The sequence below is a fragment of the Vipera ursinii genome, assembly GCF_947247035.1.
Source record: "Vipera ursinii genome assembly, chromosome: 1".
Lineage (NCBI taxonomy): Eukaryota > Metazoa > Chordata > Lepidosauria > Squamata > Viperidae > Vipera > Vipera ursinii.
In genome coordinates, this window is record NC_139512.1 from 272779849 (window position 1) to 272798941 (window position 19093).

At 40.1% G+C, this 19093-nt stretch overlaps 1 protein-coding gene across 3 annotated transcripts; it reads right to left on the reverse strand.

Moving 5' to 3' along the window:
* Positions 1-444: 444 nt before the first annotated feature.
* Positions 445-17314, reverse strand: KATNA1 (katanin catalytic subunit A1). Of its 3 annotated transcripts, XM_083374002.1 has the most exons (12): positions 17157-17273; positions 15674-15783; positions 12741-12915; positions 12007-12164; positions 11115-11298; positions 8943-9064; positions 7125-7230; positions 6443-6601; positions 4809-4935; positions 3693-3827; positions 3216-3342; positions 445-782 (listed from the first exon to the last, which is right to left on the reverse strand). In XM_083374002.1, the coding sequence occupies exons 3-12, from the start codon at positions 12909-12911 to the stop codon at positions 584-586; spliced, it is 1488 nt and encodes a 495-aa protein (XP_083230128.1). In that variant the 5' UTR covers positions 12912-12915; positions 15674-15783; positions 17157-17273; the 3' UTR covers positions 445-583. The 3 variants fall into 3 exon arrangements, with proteins under 3 accessions (XP_083230128.1, XP_083230129.1, XP_083230127.1); XM_083374003.1 differs by lacking the exon at positions 15674-15783 and having other exon boundaries at positions 17157-17314; XM_083374001.1 differs by lacking the exons at positions 15674-15783; positions 17157-17273 and having other exon boundaries at positions 12741-13630.
* Positions 17315-19093: the final 1779 nt, after the last annotated feature.

Genomic DNA, 19093 nt, shown 5'->3' on the forward strand with positions numbered 1-19093 from the left:
TTTAAGAATGCGTTTCTTAACTGATTGAATGCTTAGGGTTTCACTAAGGATTAGATCTAGTGCCCTCTCTTTTCTGTTCAATTCCACCACCACATTAAAATCTCCGTGAGATAAATATTGAATTAGTGTTAAGTTCTAATTGTGGTTTACCCTTAAAATACTTGCTTTTTCAATGACAAAGTAAAGAGGATGGACAGCTATTTCAATGACGAAGGTTTTTTTTTTTGCACCGGCTTATTTGATGTATGCTGATTTCCTGAAAAACTGACTGAACAGTGACTACTTTTAAAAATATAACTACCAAAATACTGCAAGTGATAGTCTAGTCTAGTGTGCCAAGAAACAGTACAAGTATGGCTGCAAGAACCTATTGATCCAAAAAATGCAGGAAATCTTTAATGGGAACTGGTCTAGACAACTGGACTAAGAGGGGAAAAAATGAGCTGTACTTTAAAAAGCTAACTTTATTATATATGTTGTTACAAAAAGTTAAAAAATAGCACTGAGCACCCAGGAGTACTACTTTTTCATTACTTTTGGAACTCTTTGAATACTTAAGGCAGATTTCTCAAGGAAGAAAGGCTTAACATGATCCAAATTCAAAAATCCATTTCTCATATGTCTCAATGTCCGCAGCAGAGACTGATTTTGAAACTTTTTTTAAGGCCATTTCAAAATCTTCCATTGTTGTTGGCATGTGCATTTCATCTCTGGAAAGATTTCTGATTTCTTCTGGTGTCAAGCCTTCAATACGCCTTCTCATAGCCATCAGTGAAGCATCTCTGTTGATTAAAAAAAACCATGTGCCTTTAATGAGAGTACAGAAATGCCAAACAATTAACACTAAAAGGCTGCCTTAACCATAGCTGGACCTTGAAATGCTTGCTTGCTTATTATTTCTACTTAAAATCTACCCAATCCAGAGTGGCTTACAGCATAAAAACAAGACAATAACAAACTCAAAATGCAGATAAAAACTTTAGCAATAAACAGATGGCAGATCCAGCCAAAACAATATATCATATACATGACAAAGGCTTCCAATTGTCCTAACCGAAAGCCTGGGAGAGAGAAAAAAATGTCCTTAAAGCCTTCTGAAATGCCATTAAGGTGGGAACCATCCAAATCTCAGAGGGAATCTCATTCCAGATGGCAGGTGCCTTCACAGGTCTTAAAAGTCAAATTAACTTAAATTGGCTTTTAGTAATACTATTGGAAATATTTGGATAACATGGTATGTAATAATGAGAAGAACCAGCTCTTCATGTAAAATAAGTTCTTTAATGGCAAACAAAAGTATAGCTTCAGCTTTTCAAATGCTGATTTTTGGCAAAAGTGTCATAAATTATGACTGCACCACCACAGGATGCTGCAAACGGCCACAAATGTGGGTCAGTTGCTAAGCTCCCGAAATGTAGTTATGTGTCCTTGTGGGGGGAGGGGACTTTGGAACTGGGTTCTAAGTACCATAGGAGGGGGGTTCTGGTGTAACTTTGAACGGTTGCTAAGCATCTGGTCATAATTGAAGGACTACCTGTATTTGAGTCCAAAGCAAAGAAAATGAACTGTAGGAAATATGGATGTACCCACAAAATTCTTGAACCAAAAGATGTATTTTCCTGGGAACTGCATGGCTGCCATATGAATGTAAGAAAAGTTGCTGGCTCTCTAAGAAGGCACCAACAGGCTCGATTAGCATCCCTTGACCCCTCTGCATGAGCTAGTGCTCCAAGTAACATATAGAAAATTGAAAGAAGATGAAATGAAGGTACCACAATTTGAAAATATAAAGAGTAACGGCATACTTTCAATATACCACTATGGATTTCTTGACCCCTGTTATTCTGTTCCGGTTTGATAAGAGTCACAAAGTGAAAAAAAGCTGAAATGTAGAAGTGTGGATATGCAGCATGTATACCAGAAGTTTTCTCCAACCCCCCCCCCCCATCTTCTTCAATCATTGGTTGTGCTACTAGCAGTTGTTAGCAGCATCTAAGGGAGTCAAAGATTTCTCATGCCAAAATAAAAATCAGGCAGTAAATGGAACAAGTAAGCAAAAATGGAGAGAAGCACAGGAAACAAAGTGAGAAAATAAGTGAAATGGATAAGGAGAGGAAATAATGAATATGCAAGGGAAAAGGATGAAAGAGAACTAGAAGGGATCAAGAAAATTATAAACATAAAAATAGGCAATCTGGCAATTTTTTTTAAAAAAAAATTGCTAAGAAGAATGCAATTTGAAGTGTGTTGAACGAAGGGTAATAAAGATTAAAGGGTAAATAACTATCCCCAGATAAATGGGCAGAAAAATAAAAACAGATGCAAAATGAGCAGGAATAATCCAATGAGAAAGGAGGAGTGGAACACAGCCTTTAGGATCAGCTTTAAAAGATGGCTAGGGACTTACACTGACATATGGATAGGATGCTTTTCTTAGAGGGTTTCCTTGACAGGCAGCAAAGTATCTTTATTGATCCCGGCATGTCATTTCACTACTCAGGATTAAGCCAATCTGTCCATACTAATGAAACTATAATAGCTAGAAGTGGAAAAAGGAATTCTAATCTGGCCTGCCCGTATTATCACGCTAAGTCATGTTTTATAAATTGGTCTTAACTTTTAATCTGTACTAATTTATTACGGGCATTGCTGTTTAACCACTTTTAATAATTTTTAATTTTTGTATCTTGTTTTTATTATGTATTGCCCTGTTCACCGCCCTGAGTCCTTCGGGAGAAGGGCGGTATACAAATTAAATAAATAAATAAATAAATAAATGTCAAACTCGCGACGTCACATGATGTCACGCAACGTATCGGGACGGTTTTGCCATTGCCGGCAATGGGGTGGGCGCAGCTTCCGCATGATGCATCCGGCCTGTGGGGCCGGCAGTTTGACATCCCTACACTAAGTAATAGTTACTTGATCATGCTGGCTGGGGAATTCTGGGAGTTTATATATCTTAAAGTCGCCAAAGTTGAGAAACACTGGATTAGTGTAACATGCACGTGAACTCTTTCAGTATGGCTCAATCAATCAAAATCAAGTTTGTTTGTTTTTAAAAAAAATATATTTTCCTCTCTCTAAAGTTATTTTTTTTACTGCTTTCTTTAGTTCTTTTACAGAACCAGTATTTGTACTGTAACAGGAGTTATAAGATTAGGACTACTGCCTTCAAAATAAAATATAATAAAAGCTGTGCAGTTTTAACATACCTGCACACATTGGTAATGTCAGCTCCAGAATAACCTTCCATATTCTGTGCAATATTGACAAGATTAACATCATCAGCAAGTTCCAATTCCTGTAGATTTATTCTGAGTAGCTTCTCTCTGCCTTTGGCTTAGCAAAGAAAAATAACCAAAATGAAACATGGAGAAAAAAACATCCTTTAACCCTTGAATAACATGGTTAAAAATGTTTCAATTATATAATTCCCAATTTTAATTAAAAATAACAAAATCTTTGAACAGGACCACTCAAATATACTTAGTTGTTATCCCAGAATCTTAACCTGCTACTTAAGTCTTTGCGTGTCAACGTAAGGGTAAGGGTTCCACCTGGAAATATTCATCCTCAAAATCACTGCTCCTGCCTCCTAGAAATTGCAATTATCAAATATGCACTTGATATTAAAAAATTCAGGATGTGCCAACTATATTGGATTTTTTCTGAAATGCAAGAATTTATACCTGATGGCAAAGGAATATAAATTCTTTTTTCCAGGCGTCGTCGTAATGCTTCATCAATATCCCATGGAAAATTAGTAGCAGCAAGTACCATCACCATTTTGGAAGGATCATCACTTTCAGAAGCACCTCCCACTCCTATTATTAGAAGAGAATAAAAAAAAATTAAAAGGCAATGCAAAATAATATATGCTCAAGTTTGCAAATCAGGAACTTATGTCATTACATTCAAGCTAAATTTTAACTACCCACATCCATGGCAACAGGTTTGAACTTTTAATTCAAATGCTTTATACTAATAAGAGTATTCAATTGCTTATAATATGCAATAATATTTGATATACATCTGAGACATTCTGGTTTGTGGGTTGTTTTTTGCTGGACAGATGCCTCTATATATATGCCTCTTACACATTTATTTGCTCATACAATTTCTACAGCTGCCCATCTCAATCCTATTGATTCTTTGAAAATGTGATCTTACAAGAGAGAGAATTTGAAAAATCCATGTGTAGATTCTAACACTAGTCAGTCAAGTTACAGATGTTATTTCAAACATCTAAATGGACAACCAAATTTGTTTGCACAATCTAAAAAGTTCTAATTTAAATTCTAATTCATTAATTTCTAATTTAACAAATTAAATTATATTGGAGATTTATAATATATATATAGGCTTAGCAAGGAAATTGGTTCTTGGAAATGCCATATACATACATATATATATATGGCATTTCCAAGAACCAATTTCCTTGCTAAGCCTTTCTTTACAGTTTTGCTTATAAAGTCTTCTACTGTATTCATATATCTGTGTTCTGATCCAAGAAAAAATATTTATTTTTGAATCGTAAATTATGAAAATTAAAGTACACAAAGAGACCATTTATCCATAACCACAATTGGAGTTAATAAGGTGGCGTTGAGCAGCATCATCTCAGAGTGACTGAAAGTTGAAATCAACTTATAACTGAGCTTCTTGTAATAACAACAAAACACACATTTCAATGGATTTTAATGTCTTAATGAGCAATGCGTAATTACTAATGCTCAACTGCTACTATAATATAATACTCAAGTTCCTACTTTTTTCTTAGCACACTTTCAACTAAGCTTGTTTACCATCCATCTGAATGAGTAATTCTGCCTTCACCCTTCGGCTGGCTTCATGTTCTTCAGAAGTTCCTCGACGGCTACAAATGGAGTCAATTTCATCAATAAATATTGTTGTTGGTGCATAGAACCGAGCCTGGAAATATAAGATGGTGAAGGAACATTTTACTAAGAATGATTCCAACAAACTGCTACTGTTCCAAAACAGTATTATTTATTATTTATTTTTATTTTATTTTAATTCCATTTATATCCCGCCCGTCTCCAAAGACATTACCAAGTAAATCTATTCTGAGATGATTTTCAGTAGGAAAGGCTGATCTCTTCTACCCACTGCGCTCCCAACCTATATTACATTCTCCCATTGACACATTTTGACTTCAAAACAGCAGTATGATAGGGCGCATGTACCTTATAAAAACCACAATTAAGAGTTATGTGTAATTTGGCTTGGAATCTTCTAGGTAACAGACTACACTATTATAATACAATAATACCAGTGTATGATGGGTACAAATACACTATCATACTATCACAATGGAATACATTAGTACAATGCAAAATAAATTGCCAAAATGTAACTTCTACTGCAGGCAATCCCAAATTACAACTGAGATCAAAATCTTGTTCACTGAATGAAGTGGTCATTAAGTGAGATCTCATGCTTTACTCAATGAGCACCATCTGGCACTCCTGGCTGCAGTCATTAATAATCAGCTAGGTTGTTAGGTGTAAGTGCTGTTAAGGTTGTAACGTTGTTAAGTGCTGCCTGCCAGAGAGATTCAGCTTAGGATGGAGGCGAAACCCTCCGGAAGGCAGGTCTTTCAGCCATGTGCTCGGGGCGAGAGACAGTCTTACTGGCAAGCAGCAGCTGTAATGTTCTGGATTTGTTTGGGAAGGGGACCTTGAAAACACACAGGAGTGCAAGCACAGCATCTTATTAATTCAGCTCTTCACTGGGCTGGAAGACCATGGTATTTTATAACTGATCACACTCAACCTGATGGCTATTTCTTGAATAATTTCTGCATAACGGTCAATTTGTGAGCACAATCACATGAATTTACAATTCGAAATATGCCCTAGTCCAGGGGTCAGCAACCTGAAACAGTGAAAGAGCCACTCGGAACCGGTTCCCTCACAAAAGGAAAAACTGGGAGCCGCAAAAAATGTGTGCGCATGCGCGTACATGCGCACATGCACAGGACAGGGTTTGACTGAAGAGTGGAGCCAAGGCGAGATATGCACCTACCCTGCATATTTGAATTGATTGGTTGAACTTTTTTAGTCCCACTTTTTTTTGGGGGGGGGGACTGCACATGGCAGAGGACCGGGAGCCACAGGAGACGGCTGAAAGAGCCGCATGCGGCTTCGGAGCCACGGGCTGCAGACCTGTGCCCTAGTAGTCCATAAACTTTGCCTATTCTGTTTTCTGCTAGCATTCTCTCCAAAGGCAAAAACACACAGGCTGGGTGACTTTGAGCCAATTGCTTTCTGTCAGCCCAACCCACCACACGGAGTTGTTGCTGTGGGTAAAGGAGGGAGAGGAAGACATATCAGGCATATTAAAGAGCCAGGATTAAAAAGTATATTAATAACACTAGCAATAATATTCCTAAATCTTAGTGAAATCAGTAAATCACCATTTCAAATAATAGGCGAACAAGCTTTTCAGATTCTCCTCTGTACTTTGAAGTGAGTGTGGACGATGATATGTTGAAAAAGGTAGTTTTGCATTCAGTAGCCACGGCTTTTGCAAGCAGTGTTTTTCCAGTGCCAGGAGGACCGACCATCAATACACCCTGTTTACAAAGAGAGCCAGAAATTGAAATAAATACTCATTTAAAAATATCTAAAATTCATTTGCCAATATAATTTAAGAAATACTATATAATTTCATTTAAAATAAGCATTTTAAATAAAAGCAAAGGGAGCTAGGGATTCTAACAACAGTTAAAGGGCATTGTGTCACCAGACACTGTTTTATTGACATAGCAAATGACAAGTGAAAATTTCTAGCCAGAGTGATATGGCTTTGAGCCTTTAGATTATATGAACTTACTTTAATATTATATAAACAAAATACTTTTTATATGGGCTGTTCAATCATTTTGCTGTAAAACCCTTGCATTACATATTTGTGCAAGTGTCAGATTCAATAATTGGAATCCAGTCTGGCTTATGTTATTTGCATTGTTTCCAGTTAGTGCTTGCACAATTATTAACGGGATTGAATATCCTTCATTTTCTTCACCCTGGCTTAACACTGAATACAACTCAATGGAAACCATTTTGATGTTTCATCAATAATTGAGGTGACTTTACCTTCCAGGGCCTTCTGATTCCTTTAAAAAATTCTGGCATCCACATGGGTAAAACTACTGCTTCCTTGAGTAATTTTTTAGCATCCACTAAATCAGCTATATCATCCCTGATGAAAAAGAAACGAGCAGATTATGACTTGCTACAAGCACTGCATCTCTATTAACTTTCACTGTAATCATGGCTGAATACATGATTTTTCAGAGAAGAATATTAATATTTTCTATATAAATTCACTCCACAGGAAAGAGTTGACGTTCAATCATTTACATTTTTATTTTAGAATTCCACCTTTTTTCAGGTGTTTTACAAAAATCAGAACGTTCATCACATGAATACTCAATTTCCATCCCAACATTGCTCACTGCCAACATCTTTCTCCTATAGACATTCATGGATCGAACCTCTCTCTCTCTCTCCATATACATATATGTATGTACATTAAGGATCATTTTCTGCAGAAATCATTTGAACAACAGTAGCAGAAGGTGGGCCTATTAATACACCCACAGAGTAAGCTTCTATTTGTTCATTGAAAGCTGCTCAATTCAGTACTTTATTATGGTCACGTGAGATGGAATTAAATAGTATAGTTTACAGCTAGCTCATCAATGCAATCAAAATTTATCTACAAACAGTAGACTATGTCTTTACAAACAGTAAAGTACAGTAAAATTTGGCTACATTCATAGAAACTGAACAATTTTGATCTGAAAGCAATACTTGTGCACAGAATAAATTCAAATTGCTTGTTGTGCTTGCAGTATTTTGCCAAAGAAGAAGTGGAAAACAGACTTACATTCTTATAAAAACGTAAAATAAAATGACATCGACTATAGAAACAATAGATCCTTCTCCATAACAGCACAATCTTAAATTCATAAGGGATTATTTCTTTTTTGTAGCTGCCCTCTAGAACTGGTGTAGGGAAGACATTAAAGCATGCTAGAGTTATTGTAGTTTTTGCAGACCTATCCCGTTCCACATTGAAACTGATTTATAAAACTTAAGCATAATTCATAATCTGTTTCCAGAAAATAAATGTAAAGTGAATGTCAGTTCTTGTTACATAACTATGATGACCAATTTCCAAGAAAATGTTAGCATTCTTGGCCAAGGTATATGAAATAAAAAGGTCACATAAACTATTGCTTATAGTTACAAAGTATCCTAACCCTAAACAGCAGCCATCTCTACTTTTCCATTTGCTGTTTAGGATACTTTGTAACTTGAAATACATAATGTTGCCTCTAGAGAAAATTAAATCTGGCTATAATTGATTGAGGTAGTTTTATGAAAATGATGAAGCAGACTTGCTTACTGAGACATCTTATTCACTGAGATTTTACAAATTTCTGAATTAAGTGCTAAACTGAATTAAGAAGAAGCTTAACTGGCAGACAATAGAAGTAGCAGTTTATGAGCCGTTTATCCTGAAACCAAAAACAGCAACATGGTGATAAAGCTACAGCTATTTCTTAAAAGGAACATAGAACAGCCTTACAAATGTACCGTATTCATAATGATCTACTGTTGAGAAAAAAAAATCATTAATCAGTCTGCTTGCCTACACTTTACCAGTTATTTTTTTACTGAAAGAGGGAAAGTTCATTATTAGAATTGATGTCTTTCCAGATTTAATTTTCTCTAGAGGCAACATTATGTATTTCAAGTTACAATTGAAATTTCAATTGTAAGCTGCCCAAAATCATTGACTGAGATGGGTAGCTATAGAAATTCAGTGAATGAATGAATTTAAAAATCCATCAAGCTTAGACACAGACCTCACAACTTAAAAGGATAGAGATGGTTTATACTTACCATCGAACATTGGGATTTTGGGAAATGATATCTCTTTCTAGAGCTTCTACTAAGTCTTTATCATATCCAGTGCCATCAAATTTCTTTGGCTCAGGTTCTGAAATATCAGTTGAGGACTTATTCTGCATTACATAAAAATGCTTATCAAACATATTAATATTGCTCATAATTATTCCAGTAACTTGTTTAACGTAAGTTACGTAACAATAAAATGATAAACTTTCAAACAAAGACATAATTGTACAAAACGTACAAATAAAACCTCTGGTATTTACTACCTTTTACACAATTGCTTTTGAAACATTTGCTGAAAAGTTTTTGATAAGCAAATATTACTAAAATACGTGAACTTTGCAAAGCAAACACTGTCAGCCTTTCTCCACCATGGGAAAGCAATGCAAGTTTCCCAACAAGTCTTTAGCAATCAGGAACAGGCAAAATACTTTTTTCAGAGGCATCTGAAAATAAGGATAGGCAGCTTGCACTTCCTCCAAGCTCCCTGCGTAAAAGGCAACACTGTTCCACTGTAACTATTGTCATTGTTGTGATCTGGTTTGGGAGAATCGCTTTCTGGGCATGGTCTCTTTCTGGAGCGGCTTTTGAGGGTCAGGAGTCTCTCTCGATTTCTAGTGGTTTTCTCCTTTCTCCATGGTTGGTTCCAGTTGAGGTCGATAGTTGGGGAGAAGCCTAGCGCCAAATTTCTCTTATGTATGGTGTCTGGAATGGCTCATATCTCTAACTTTTTTAAATACATATCTGAAGCCACTAGGTCAGGGGTAGGCAACCTCGGCTCTTTTATGACTCATGGACTTCAACTCCCAGAATTCCTGAGTCAGCGTAGCTGACTCAGGAATTCTGGGAGTTGAAGTCCATGAGTCATAAAAGAGCCGAGGTTGCCTACCCCTGCACTAGGTGAAGTAAGTAGATGGCATGAGGAGCGGTACCATCGCCATGCAATGATACTCCATTATACATCTCCACTCCACATCAGGCAGTTGGCGCTGTTCCAAGTGCTTGCCCAGTGACTTGAGGACACAAAGGCCTGGAGGGGAAGGAACTGGTTGGGAGTCAATCCCAGCAAGAGGGAGTGGCTTTGGGGTTTTGCCCCTATCCCAAGCTGTCATTTTTGACTTTTTTGACAGGATAGGAGTCCCCTAGAGAGCACTGATGTGCAACTTGGGGCTGTTCCTGGGCTACAGCTCCTGCCCAAGTAGCAGGTGTCAATCATTGCTAGAAGGCCCTTTGTGAAGTGCAATCCTCTTCCGTACTGGACTGCAAGGAGTTGCTCATAGTTACTCGTGTTTTAGTTACTTTTCCACTGGATTACTCAATGTATTCTACAACTGGTCCAGAATGCAGCAGTATGCACAGTCCTGTGCCCTCCATGATTTGCCCATGTTACATTGCTATGTGAGCTACACTGCCTCCAATTTCTGTCTGGGTACAGTTCAAAATGCTGGTTATTGTTTTTAAAACTCTGAATGGTAAGATTAATTGCAGGACTGTCCCTTTCTGAGGGCGTCTGCCTGTCCCACTGGGTTTGAGAGGGTGAGCATGTTCCAGAAGCCCCTCTTAAACGGTTGTTACACGGTGGGTCCTAAGAGGTGTGTCTTCTCCATTATCACCCCCAACAATTTAAAACAGTTTCCTCGTCCCCACTCTTGAGTTCTGAAGAGCTGCTACTCTCTTAGCTTCCTGGAAGGCCATAGAGATCTAGCTCTTTCCCCAGGCATTGATTAGGATGGCAATGAGCTAGCAAATGTAGAATTTGAATAGTGATGTCACGAGATGGAAGAAGTGCAACGTTTTTTCCTATGTTTTATCTCTATGTTTTAGTGTTAACTGACCAGGTACCTAGGCGAGATGGATGGTGCAGAAATGAGATGACTAGATGATAAATGTCTTACTGTTGTGAGATGCCAAGGTTTATTGTATAATATGATGGGTAATGAAATAAATCTCTTAAGTAAAATAAGTAAGATACACCCCATTCTGAGTAAGCAGAACATTGTACTATTATTTGTGGTTTCTCTTTTAAAACATCTTCATCAAACTTTTACACAAGTTCTCCCTACTAGAAATGCTGATAAATAAAAAGACCAAAAAGAGGCTCAAATGGTAAGGATGTTTTATAAGATTTGGAGGGGTTGGTTTCACATTCACGAAACTTACTTTTTCCTCTTTTCCTTTATTTAATGGATCTTTCTTTTCCCGACCACGAACAACTTTGCCTTTATCCTGAGTACTTCGGGAAGAAGGCCGATGAAAGACTCTAGCAGCTGCTCCGGCTCGGTTATTTTGGTTTCTGCAATCACTGCACTGAGCTGACTGACGTTTCCTAGGCCCTGGTGAAGATCTGAATGAATACAAAATGGGGAAAACTGTAAATATGGTAAGATATTCTTATCCTAGAATATTTGAATATATTAAAAGATTACAACTCCCCTCAATCTCCCAGAAACTGTGTTTTGTATGAATGTGTTAGAATTGCATACAATTCTTTCTGCACATACTAATTGCTTCTAATAAACAGATTCAACCACTTACTCACAGAAGCTCTACTCATGGGAGCAGGAGACAGCATTAAATGCTTCTGTGGTTACGAGTTAGAAACTCAAAAACAATATTTAACATAAAGGTAAAGGTAAAGGTTCCCCCGCACATGCGTGCTAGTCATTTCCGACTCTAGGGGCCGGTGCTCATCTCCGTTTCAAAGCCGAAGAGCCAGCGCTTGTCTGAGGACGTCTCCGTGGTCATGTGGCCGGCATGACTAGACGCCAAAGGCGCACGGAATGCTGTTACCTTCCCACCGTAGTGGTCCCTATTTTTCTACTTGCATTTTTACGTGGTTTAGAACTGCTAGGTTGGCAGAAGCTGGGACGAGTAACAGGCGCTCACTCTGTTACGCGGCACTCGGGATTCGACCCGCCAAACTGCCGACCTTCTGATCAACAAGCTCAGAGTCCTAACCCACTGAGCCACCGTGTCCCTTTAATATTTAACATACTTTAACATTTAATATTTGAACACCCTAATCTGCTTTTCCCCTCATGGTGTCTCTTACCTACGTTCAGCAGGTACAGGCAATGACCAGACTTCTGCATCGTGAGCTGGTAATTCCTGATGTGCCGCTTTTAAAGGAGTGCTGTCTAATTTAAAACTTTCTAGTGTCTTCATGATATCCTTCACATGCTTAGCTTCTATACTTATCTCCTGCCTAACCTGATTAAAAACATGAAATACAAAGAAGCATAATGTTAGCTTGTAGAAACTTGTCAACTTCAAGTATCTCGTGAAATGTTTGTGGCTCAGATAGATAAACAAGTTGTTGACTCTGTAAGACATTACAGAAAACTGATAAGGCCTATTACAAGTCTTGCAAGAAACCTTTAATGGATTTTTTTAAAAAAAGTTAGATGTATGAAAGCTTTTAAAAGCAACATAATTTGAAGTGGCACAGTCTAAGAAATGATCACACATGTACACGGCACATGTCCAAATTGAGTACACCAGCTCAGGATAGCAGCTAGCTTTAGATTAACCGACTAACATTTTTAATCAAAAAGAATTCAGAAGGGGGCGGTGTTTTTGAAGCCAGTTTTATTTTACTTTTTTAATGGAGTTCTCTCCAACCACAAATAGCAATTTTCGTTAATTATCTTTGTACTCACCCTTGTAATTCACTAGTATTTAGCCACAGGCATGTTTATTCAACTTAGCTCAACTTTTAAAGTGAGGTCTAATTGAAATGATAATCCTATTTAATAAATGAAAATAAACCAGAGAATGAAAACTCACTTGTTGCCATTTCTGCTGAAGATACGTATCTTTGACAGAAGAGAGGTATTTGCTCATTTGGTCAAGTACTCCCTGATAGTAAACCATTGCAGAATCATAATTCCCAAGCAATGCATATTCACGTGCTAGCTTCACATTCTCACCTATCATCACAAGACTCATGGTCAACATAAAGCTACAAGAAAAACACATGAAGACATTATGTAAATTCATGATAAAAAGATGTTAGGTCATAAAATTCAAAAGAAGTCGTATCTATCACTTTAAAAAATAGTGGAAAGGGTATATCGGCTTATTGTTAAGCCATTTTGAGAGATACTCTTTTGAGAAACAATCAGTTTAAATACTTTAGAATAGTTTCATTCTGCCACAAAGTCATATCTCCAAAGACAAGACATCCCAAGGTAACCAAGTCATTTGGAATGGTTAAGGAAAACGAAAATTTATTAAAATTGAGCACAACTATAGGAGATTACATGACCTACATCCATACAGTCTTCTGAGCAGCAATACAGAATGATTGCCATTGCTTTCTTTCCAGGCTATTTTCTGACTTTCAAGTCTAACGAATAGTGTAACAATTTTATACAAATGCTTACTAGCCTTGACCCCGCTTGGGATCAAGCTCAATATATGTTTCTAAAAATGCCTCTAACCATAGACATTTTCTCCCCTTGGTAATAAAAATGAAGGCCTGAATCCAAAGTATGTTCATTTACCCAGAAAAAGAAAATAGATAAGACAGACATCCTATAGGACAAGGAGTGAGATAGGCACTATTTTAGTAAAATGGCGCTTTCTGATGTGATTCAATAGACAATTCATCAATGGTTAAACTCCTAGCAAATATTTTGAATGTGCAGTATGTTTTTTTCAAATGTCAAATATGCCCACCAAAAGGCTGGGGAACCCTTGTCTATTATATTATTTTGAGATCCCAATTGTATACAGAATATCTCATTCCTTGCCGATTTCTGTTAAATAACCATTGTCCTACGTAAATGACTTCAGAGCTTTTGCATATTATTTAAAGAAAATCATATTTTCAGACTTTGCTGCGAGTGCTAGTTCGCACTCTCCTACATCAGATTCAAGAAGTCACATCTTAACTGTGGTACATCAATATTGTTAAGAATGTTACTTGGCAAGACTCCCAATAAGTACAGAACTACTATGCACAAATCTTTATAACAACATAAACCCCCCATCTGTCTATATAAATATACATCCCTTTTAGCTAGATAAAATTAAACCATCAACCAAACACATGAGAACAGAATGAAAATCTATGAGGACAGTGTTGGGTCAGCAACTATTGGGACAAGGAACTGAGTCACTAAGTGTCATGGCGGTAAAGTGCGATGTAACATGACCGTGCGGACTTACAATGGCAGTTCCAGCGATTTCAAGTTGCAGTCAGGTGAATCCCATGGGGCTGTTAGGCGGGAAGTCCTGTGAGATCACCTGCTAGCTCCCTCACTGACATTGCTTGCTAGCATCTGGCAGTGAAGGTGATAAATGTTGATCATGTGACCACAGAGACGCTGCAACTGTCATAATTGTGAGCTGCCTGCCAGGTGCCCAAACTGTGATCAGGTAACCACAGGGACACTAGGATAGCCACAACTTTGAGGACCCGCAACAATCTACTCGTTAAATGCCATTGTAATTTTGAACGGTTGATGAATAAATGCTGGTAAACCAAGGACTACCGGTATGTAGTAAGAATTTCATCTCTAAGTAACTGGGCTAAGCAGAATATCTATACAAAGGACAAATCTACAAAATATACTTAACATACTGTTAAAATAAATCATCAACTTTTCTAATCGTTTGGAAATGTAATAATGATAAGAGAGATGAGCAACACTGAAGGTACCATTTTTTTTACACTTTACTTGATCCCAATCAAAAGAAAGTTTAAAGCCACATAGTGAAAAAAAAACACGGGCATGTGTCTCAAAAGAACACTATTACATTTTGTTGAAAATAAACCTTAATATGGTCATATTGATTTTTTTTTAATCAGGATCATTAATTTTCAGACAGCTATACTGTGGTCAAGTGAGCTTAGCAACACTATTTGTGATTCTTTCAAGGAGGTGATGTTGCAAGAAATGGCAACAAATACAGCTCCTGAAAGTTCTTACTACAGAAGCAGATACTGCCCTTTATTCCATTTACATGGATCCGAGACCCTGCTGGCTGAAGCTGACTTGAGCACAAAACCTTGGGAAGACATCCCATAATCTTTGCCCACATTATTCATTCTTTTTATCATTATTGTTGAAGTTCAGGAAACCAGGAGATGTCCTCAACTGGTAATTGAGAACACAACAAAGCCTCTTAAGTTTGGGAATAAACTACTGCTTAGTAGAAAAGCTGACACAAAATGTAGGTGTAGCCTTGACAAAGCTGCACTCATTGAAAATTAGGCTCAAGATCTAAGAGTACTTTGCTTCTGATGCTGATGTAACAATTATGCACAGGAATGTTTTTGTTCAGCTTAGATTTTTGGAGATTTAATCATCATCACATACACCTTACTCACATCCAGGACCATTAGTACTCTAATAAAATGAGTACATAAAACTTTAGTAGGTGAACACTGTAAAACCAAGTTTTAAAATTAGAGGATACAGTATATATTATTAACACAAGGATACACCTTAGCTCAATCTCTCCCAGATAATCCAATTTATCACTCACAGATCCTGCCTGATAAACTGCTGACTAAATATGGCCTTCTAAGCTGAGATTTTGGAATTTCCTGCCTCAATAACCTGCCTTTCCTGCTCATCCCAGCATCTGAAAGCTTCATTTTGTTCTGTAGAGCTTTTAGACCACAGATCTGAACAGACGGTATCTAATAGTGATTAAGGGGCTAACACTGGGAAGATCCTGTTTCAATTCCCCCCCCCAAAGAAGCTCACCAGGAGACTTGGTCCAGTCATTCACTTTTCTAATCCCAATCTATCCCAGAGTTGTTGATATGGGGGAAAAGGATGTGATGAGGGAGTGCTCCGTGCATCAACTTGAGCTCCTTAAAAAAATGCAGGATATAAATCTAACAAGTAAATACGCCTTTATCTCCTTTACAAATGAGTTTACGCTCATGCTATATCTTGCATCTATAAAATCTATATTTTATATTTTAAAAATTGCATAGTACTAATATTTATCATAAGTACACAAATCTTCAGCATGGTTCCATCCAAGCTGGGGATAAACAACATGGCGACTGCTTTAGGAAGAAGGTTACAGTTTACTGCAGAGGAAAGCCAGACAGAAAGATGATTCCAGCAGAAAAGGACCGAGCACATGTAAAGAGTGGGTGTTATACCCCCCTGGAGTCTTTTGTTTGGAGTTATTTCCTGTTTCAGGCTTTGTATTTCCTGTGTCAGGTATTCTGACCTGTGTCCGGGTGTGCCTTTCTGGTATTCTTGATGGTTGTGGATCAATCCTATTATTTCCAAAGGTCATATCCTGCTTTTCTTGGGGCTGGGGTATGTCTTTTGTCTTCCTAAGCTTTCAGCTCCAAACTTCCTGATGGTTTATATTTGCACCTCTATAGCAGCGTTTTCCAACCTTAGGAACTTGAAGATGCGTGGACTTCAACTCCCAGAATTCCCCAGCCAGCTATGCTGGCTGGGGAATTCTGGGAGTTGAAGTCCACACATCTTCAAGTTCCTAAGGTTGGAAAACGCTGCTCTATAGGACTGGTTTTCTGCTTGGGGGGAACTGGGCTATTAAGAAAACTGGGCATGCTTTCCTGGTTCTTTTTAGGACACACATTTTTCTGCCCTTTTAATATTTCCTTTTCTGGGGGGCTGACTTCCCTCACTAGGTAGCTTAAATATGTTTTTTTTTTTAAAAAAAAAAACTGAACAAAACCCAACACAGGAACACCGAAACGTATTACACACGATCAGTCCACACTTCCTACACACCCATCCAATGGGGAGTGAAGAGCGGGAGCTTCTTCAGGGGAGGAGAAGCAGAGAAGACAAGCGGACAAACGACGCCCAAGAGCAAACGGAAGCAGCGCAAGAAAAGCTTCCGAATTCAAGGAGGCCCAAAAAGAAAAGAAAAAAAAGAAAAAGGCCTCCCGGGGAAACCTCCGAAGGGGGCTCCGAGGAGGAGCGGCAGAAGTCTCCCAGCCCTCGCCGTCCAGCTCCCCGACAGACCGCGGAAGCTCAGCCCAGCTCCTCCTCCTCCTCCTCCTCTCCCCGGCGGGGCCACCGCCACCCGGCCCTGCCTGCACACGCCCCCCCCATCCCACCCCCGAGCCCCTCCGGCTCCCGGGCACCGCGGCCAGCCGGGCCCAGACAGGCAGCGGGGTCTGCGCTCCCTCCAGGCCCGCCTGGCCGACAGCCCTTCGGAGGAGCGGGCGCCAGACCCGCCGAGTTTGCTCACCCTTCTTCGGCGCGGGCTCCTCCTCCGCAGGCGACCCTTCAGAGCCACGCCGGAGCTGCCGCCGCCGCCGCCTCCGGGGGAGGGAGCAAGGGGGCGGGGGTGGGAGGGTCCGTGCTGTGGCGGGTAGCGCGGAAGGGGCGACGGGGGAAGGCGGGATGGGGGTCTTCCAGGCGCCGCCGTCGCCGCCTCTCCCGACCTCGCTTGGAACCGCTCCGGCTTCCCAGTCGCTTCCGTCCCGCCTCCTCCTCCTCCTCCTCCTCCTCCGCTCGCTGCGCGTCTCAGCCGGGCAAATCCAAATCCAAATAGCGACACGCAATATGGCGGCGCCTGCAGTTGGCAAGCCTCGCGAGAACTGGGCCCCGAAGGCTAACGGGAGAGCGGAGGAGGAGGAGGAGGAGCTCCCGCGTTGCCTCGGTGACGGGTTGTGGCCGCCCCTTTGTCCGGCGCCAGCGGCTCTGAGGCGGCCGGGGGATGGCCGTGGCGGTTCTCTCGGCAAGTTGTCCCTTGGAGAGAACCAGCGCGCCCGGCTCAGCGCCCCCCCGGGAAGCGAAAAATGGCAAGAGGTGGCAGGACTTTCCGCCCACTTCTCCTCCGCTAACCTCTGGCGTGCTCCGCGGATCAATATTTCAAAGCGGAGGCGGAGAGACCACCGAAGCCGAGTATACACGTTTAGTGTGCCTGCCCGCTAACCGTACCAGGCGTCCTCAAACTTGGCCCTTTGATGACTTGTGGACTTCAACTCCCAGAATTCCTCAGCCAGCCATGCTGTTATTATCAACCTGAATCGATGAGGTCATACGCCATCGCAGATCTAGATCAGGGGTCTTCAAACTTGGCCCTGTTATGACTTGTGGACTTCAACTCCCAGAATTCCTCAGCCAGACAAGCTGGCTGAGGAATTCTGGGAGTTGAAGTCCACAAGTCATCAAAGGGCCAAGTTTGAGGACCCCTGGTAGAACCGAGATGCAGACGTGCAAAACCAGATCGCCGTGATAAGGGAAAGGGAAGAGGTAACACGCAGCGTATTGTTTGGTGAAACCAGACGAACTCGAAGAGGAAAGTATACGGACCAAATTTTCTATCCAACTAATTTGCAGTCAGATTTACCCAGTTTGGGATTTGTAGAAAGTGTTTTATTTTAACAATAATAATCATGTATGGCAGTGAAAGCTGGACCATAAGAAAGGCTGAGCGCCAAAGAATTGAAGCCTTTGAACTATGGCGCTGGAGAAGACTCCTGCGAGTCCCTTGGACTGCAAGGCGATCAAACCGGTCAGTCCTAGAGGAGATCAACCCTGACTGCTCTTTAGAAGGCCAGATCCTGAAGCTGAAACTCAAATACTTTGGCCACCTAATGAGAAGGAAGGACTCACTGGAAAAGAGCCTAATGCTGGGAAAGATGGAGGGCAAGAGAAGAAGGGGACGACAGAGAATGAGGTGGCTGGATGGAGTCACTGAAGCAGTAGGCGTGAGCCTAGATCAGGGGTCAGCAACCTGAAAAAGTGAAAGAGCCACTCGGAACCGGTTCCCTCACAAAAGGAAAAACTGGGAGCCGCAAAAAAATGTCTGCACATGCGCATACATGCGTGCCTGCGCAGAACAGGGTTTGACTGAAGAGTGGAGCCAAGGCGGGATATGCACCTACCCTGCATATTTGAATTGATTGGTTGAACTTCTTTAGTCCCACTTTTTTTTTTTTGGACTGCACATGGCAGAGGACTGAGAGCCGCAGGAGACGGCTGAAAGAGCCGCATGTGGCTCCGGAGCCTCGGGTTGCAGACCTTTGGCCTAGATGGACTCCATAAGATGGTAGAGAACAGGAAGGCCTGGAGGAACATTGTCCATAGGGTCGCGATGGGTAGGACACGACTTTGCAACTAACAACAACAACAACAATCATGGGAAATTCTTTAACCCAAATTAACTTTTTCTCACTG

Coding starts and splice junctions, on each gene's coding strand:
- KATNA1 (XM_083374001.1), bottom strand. CDS start 12,953: ATGAATTTACATAATGTCTTCATGTGTTTTTCTTGTAGCTTTATGTTG. Junction 12,165..12,740: donor TTCAGCAGAAATGGCAACAA/GTGAGTTTTCAT, acceptor GTTTTTAATCAG/GTTAGGCAGGAGATAAGTAT. Junction 6,602..7,124: donor GAATCAGAAGGCCCTGGAAG/GTAAAGTCACCT, acceptor CTTTGTAAACAG/GGTGTATTGATGGTCGGTCC.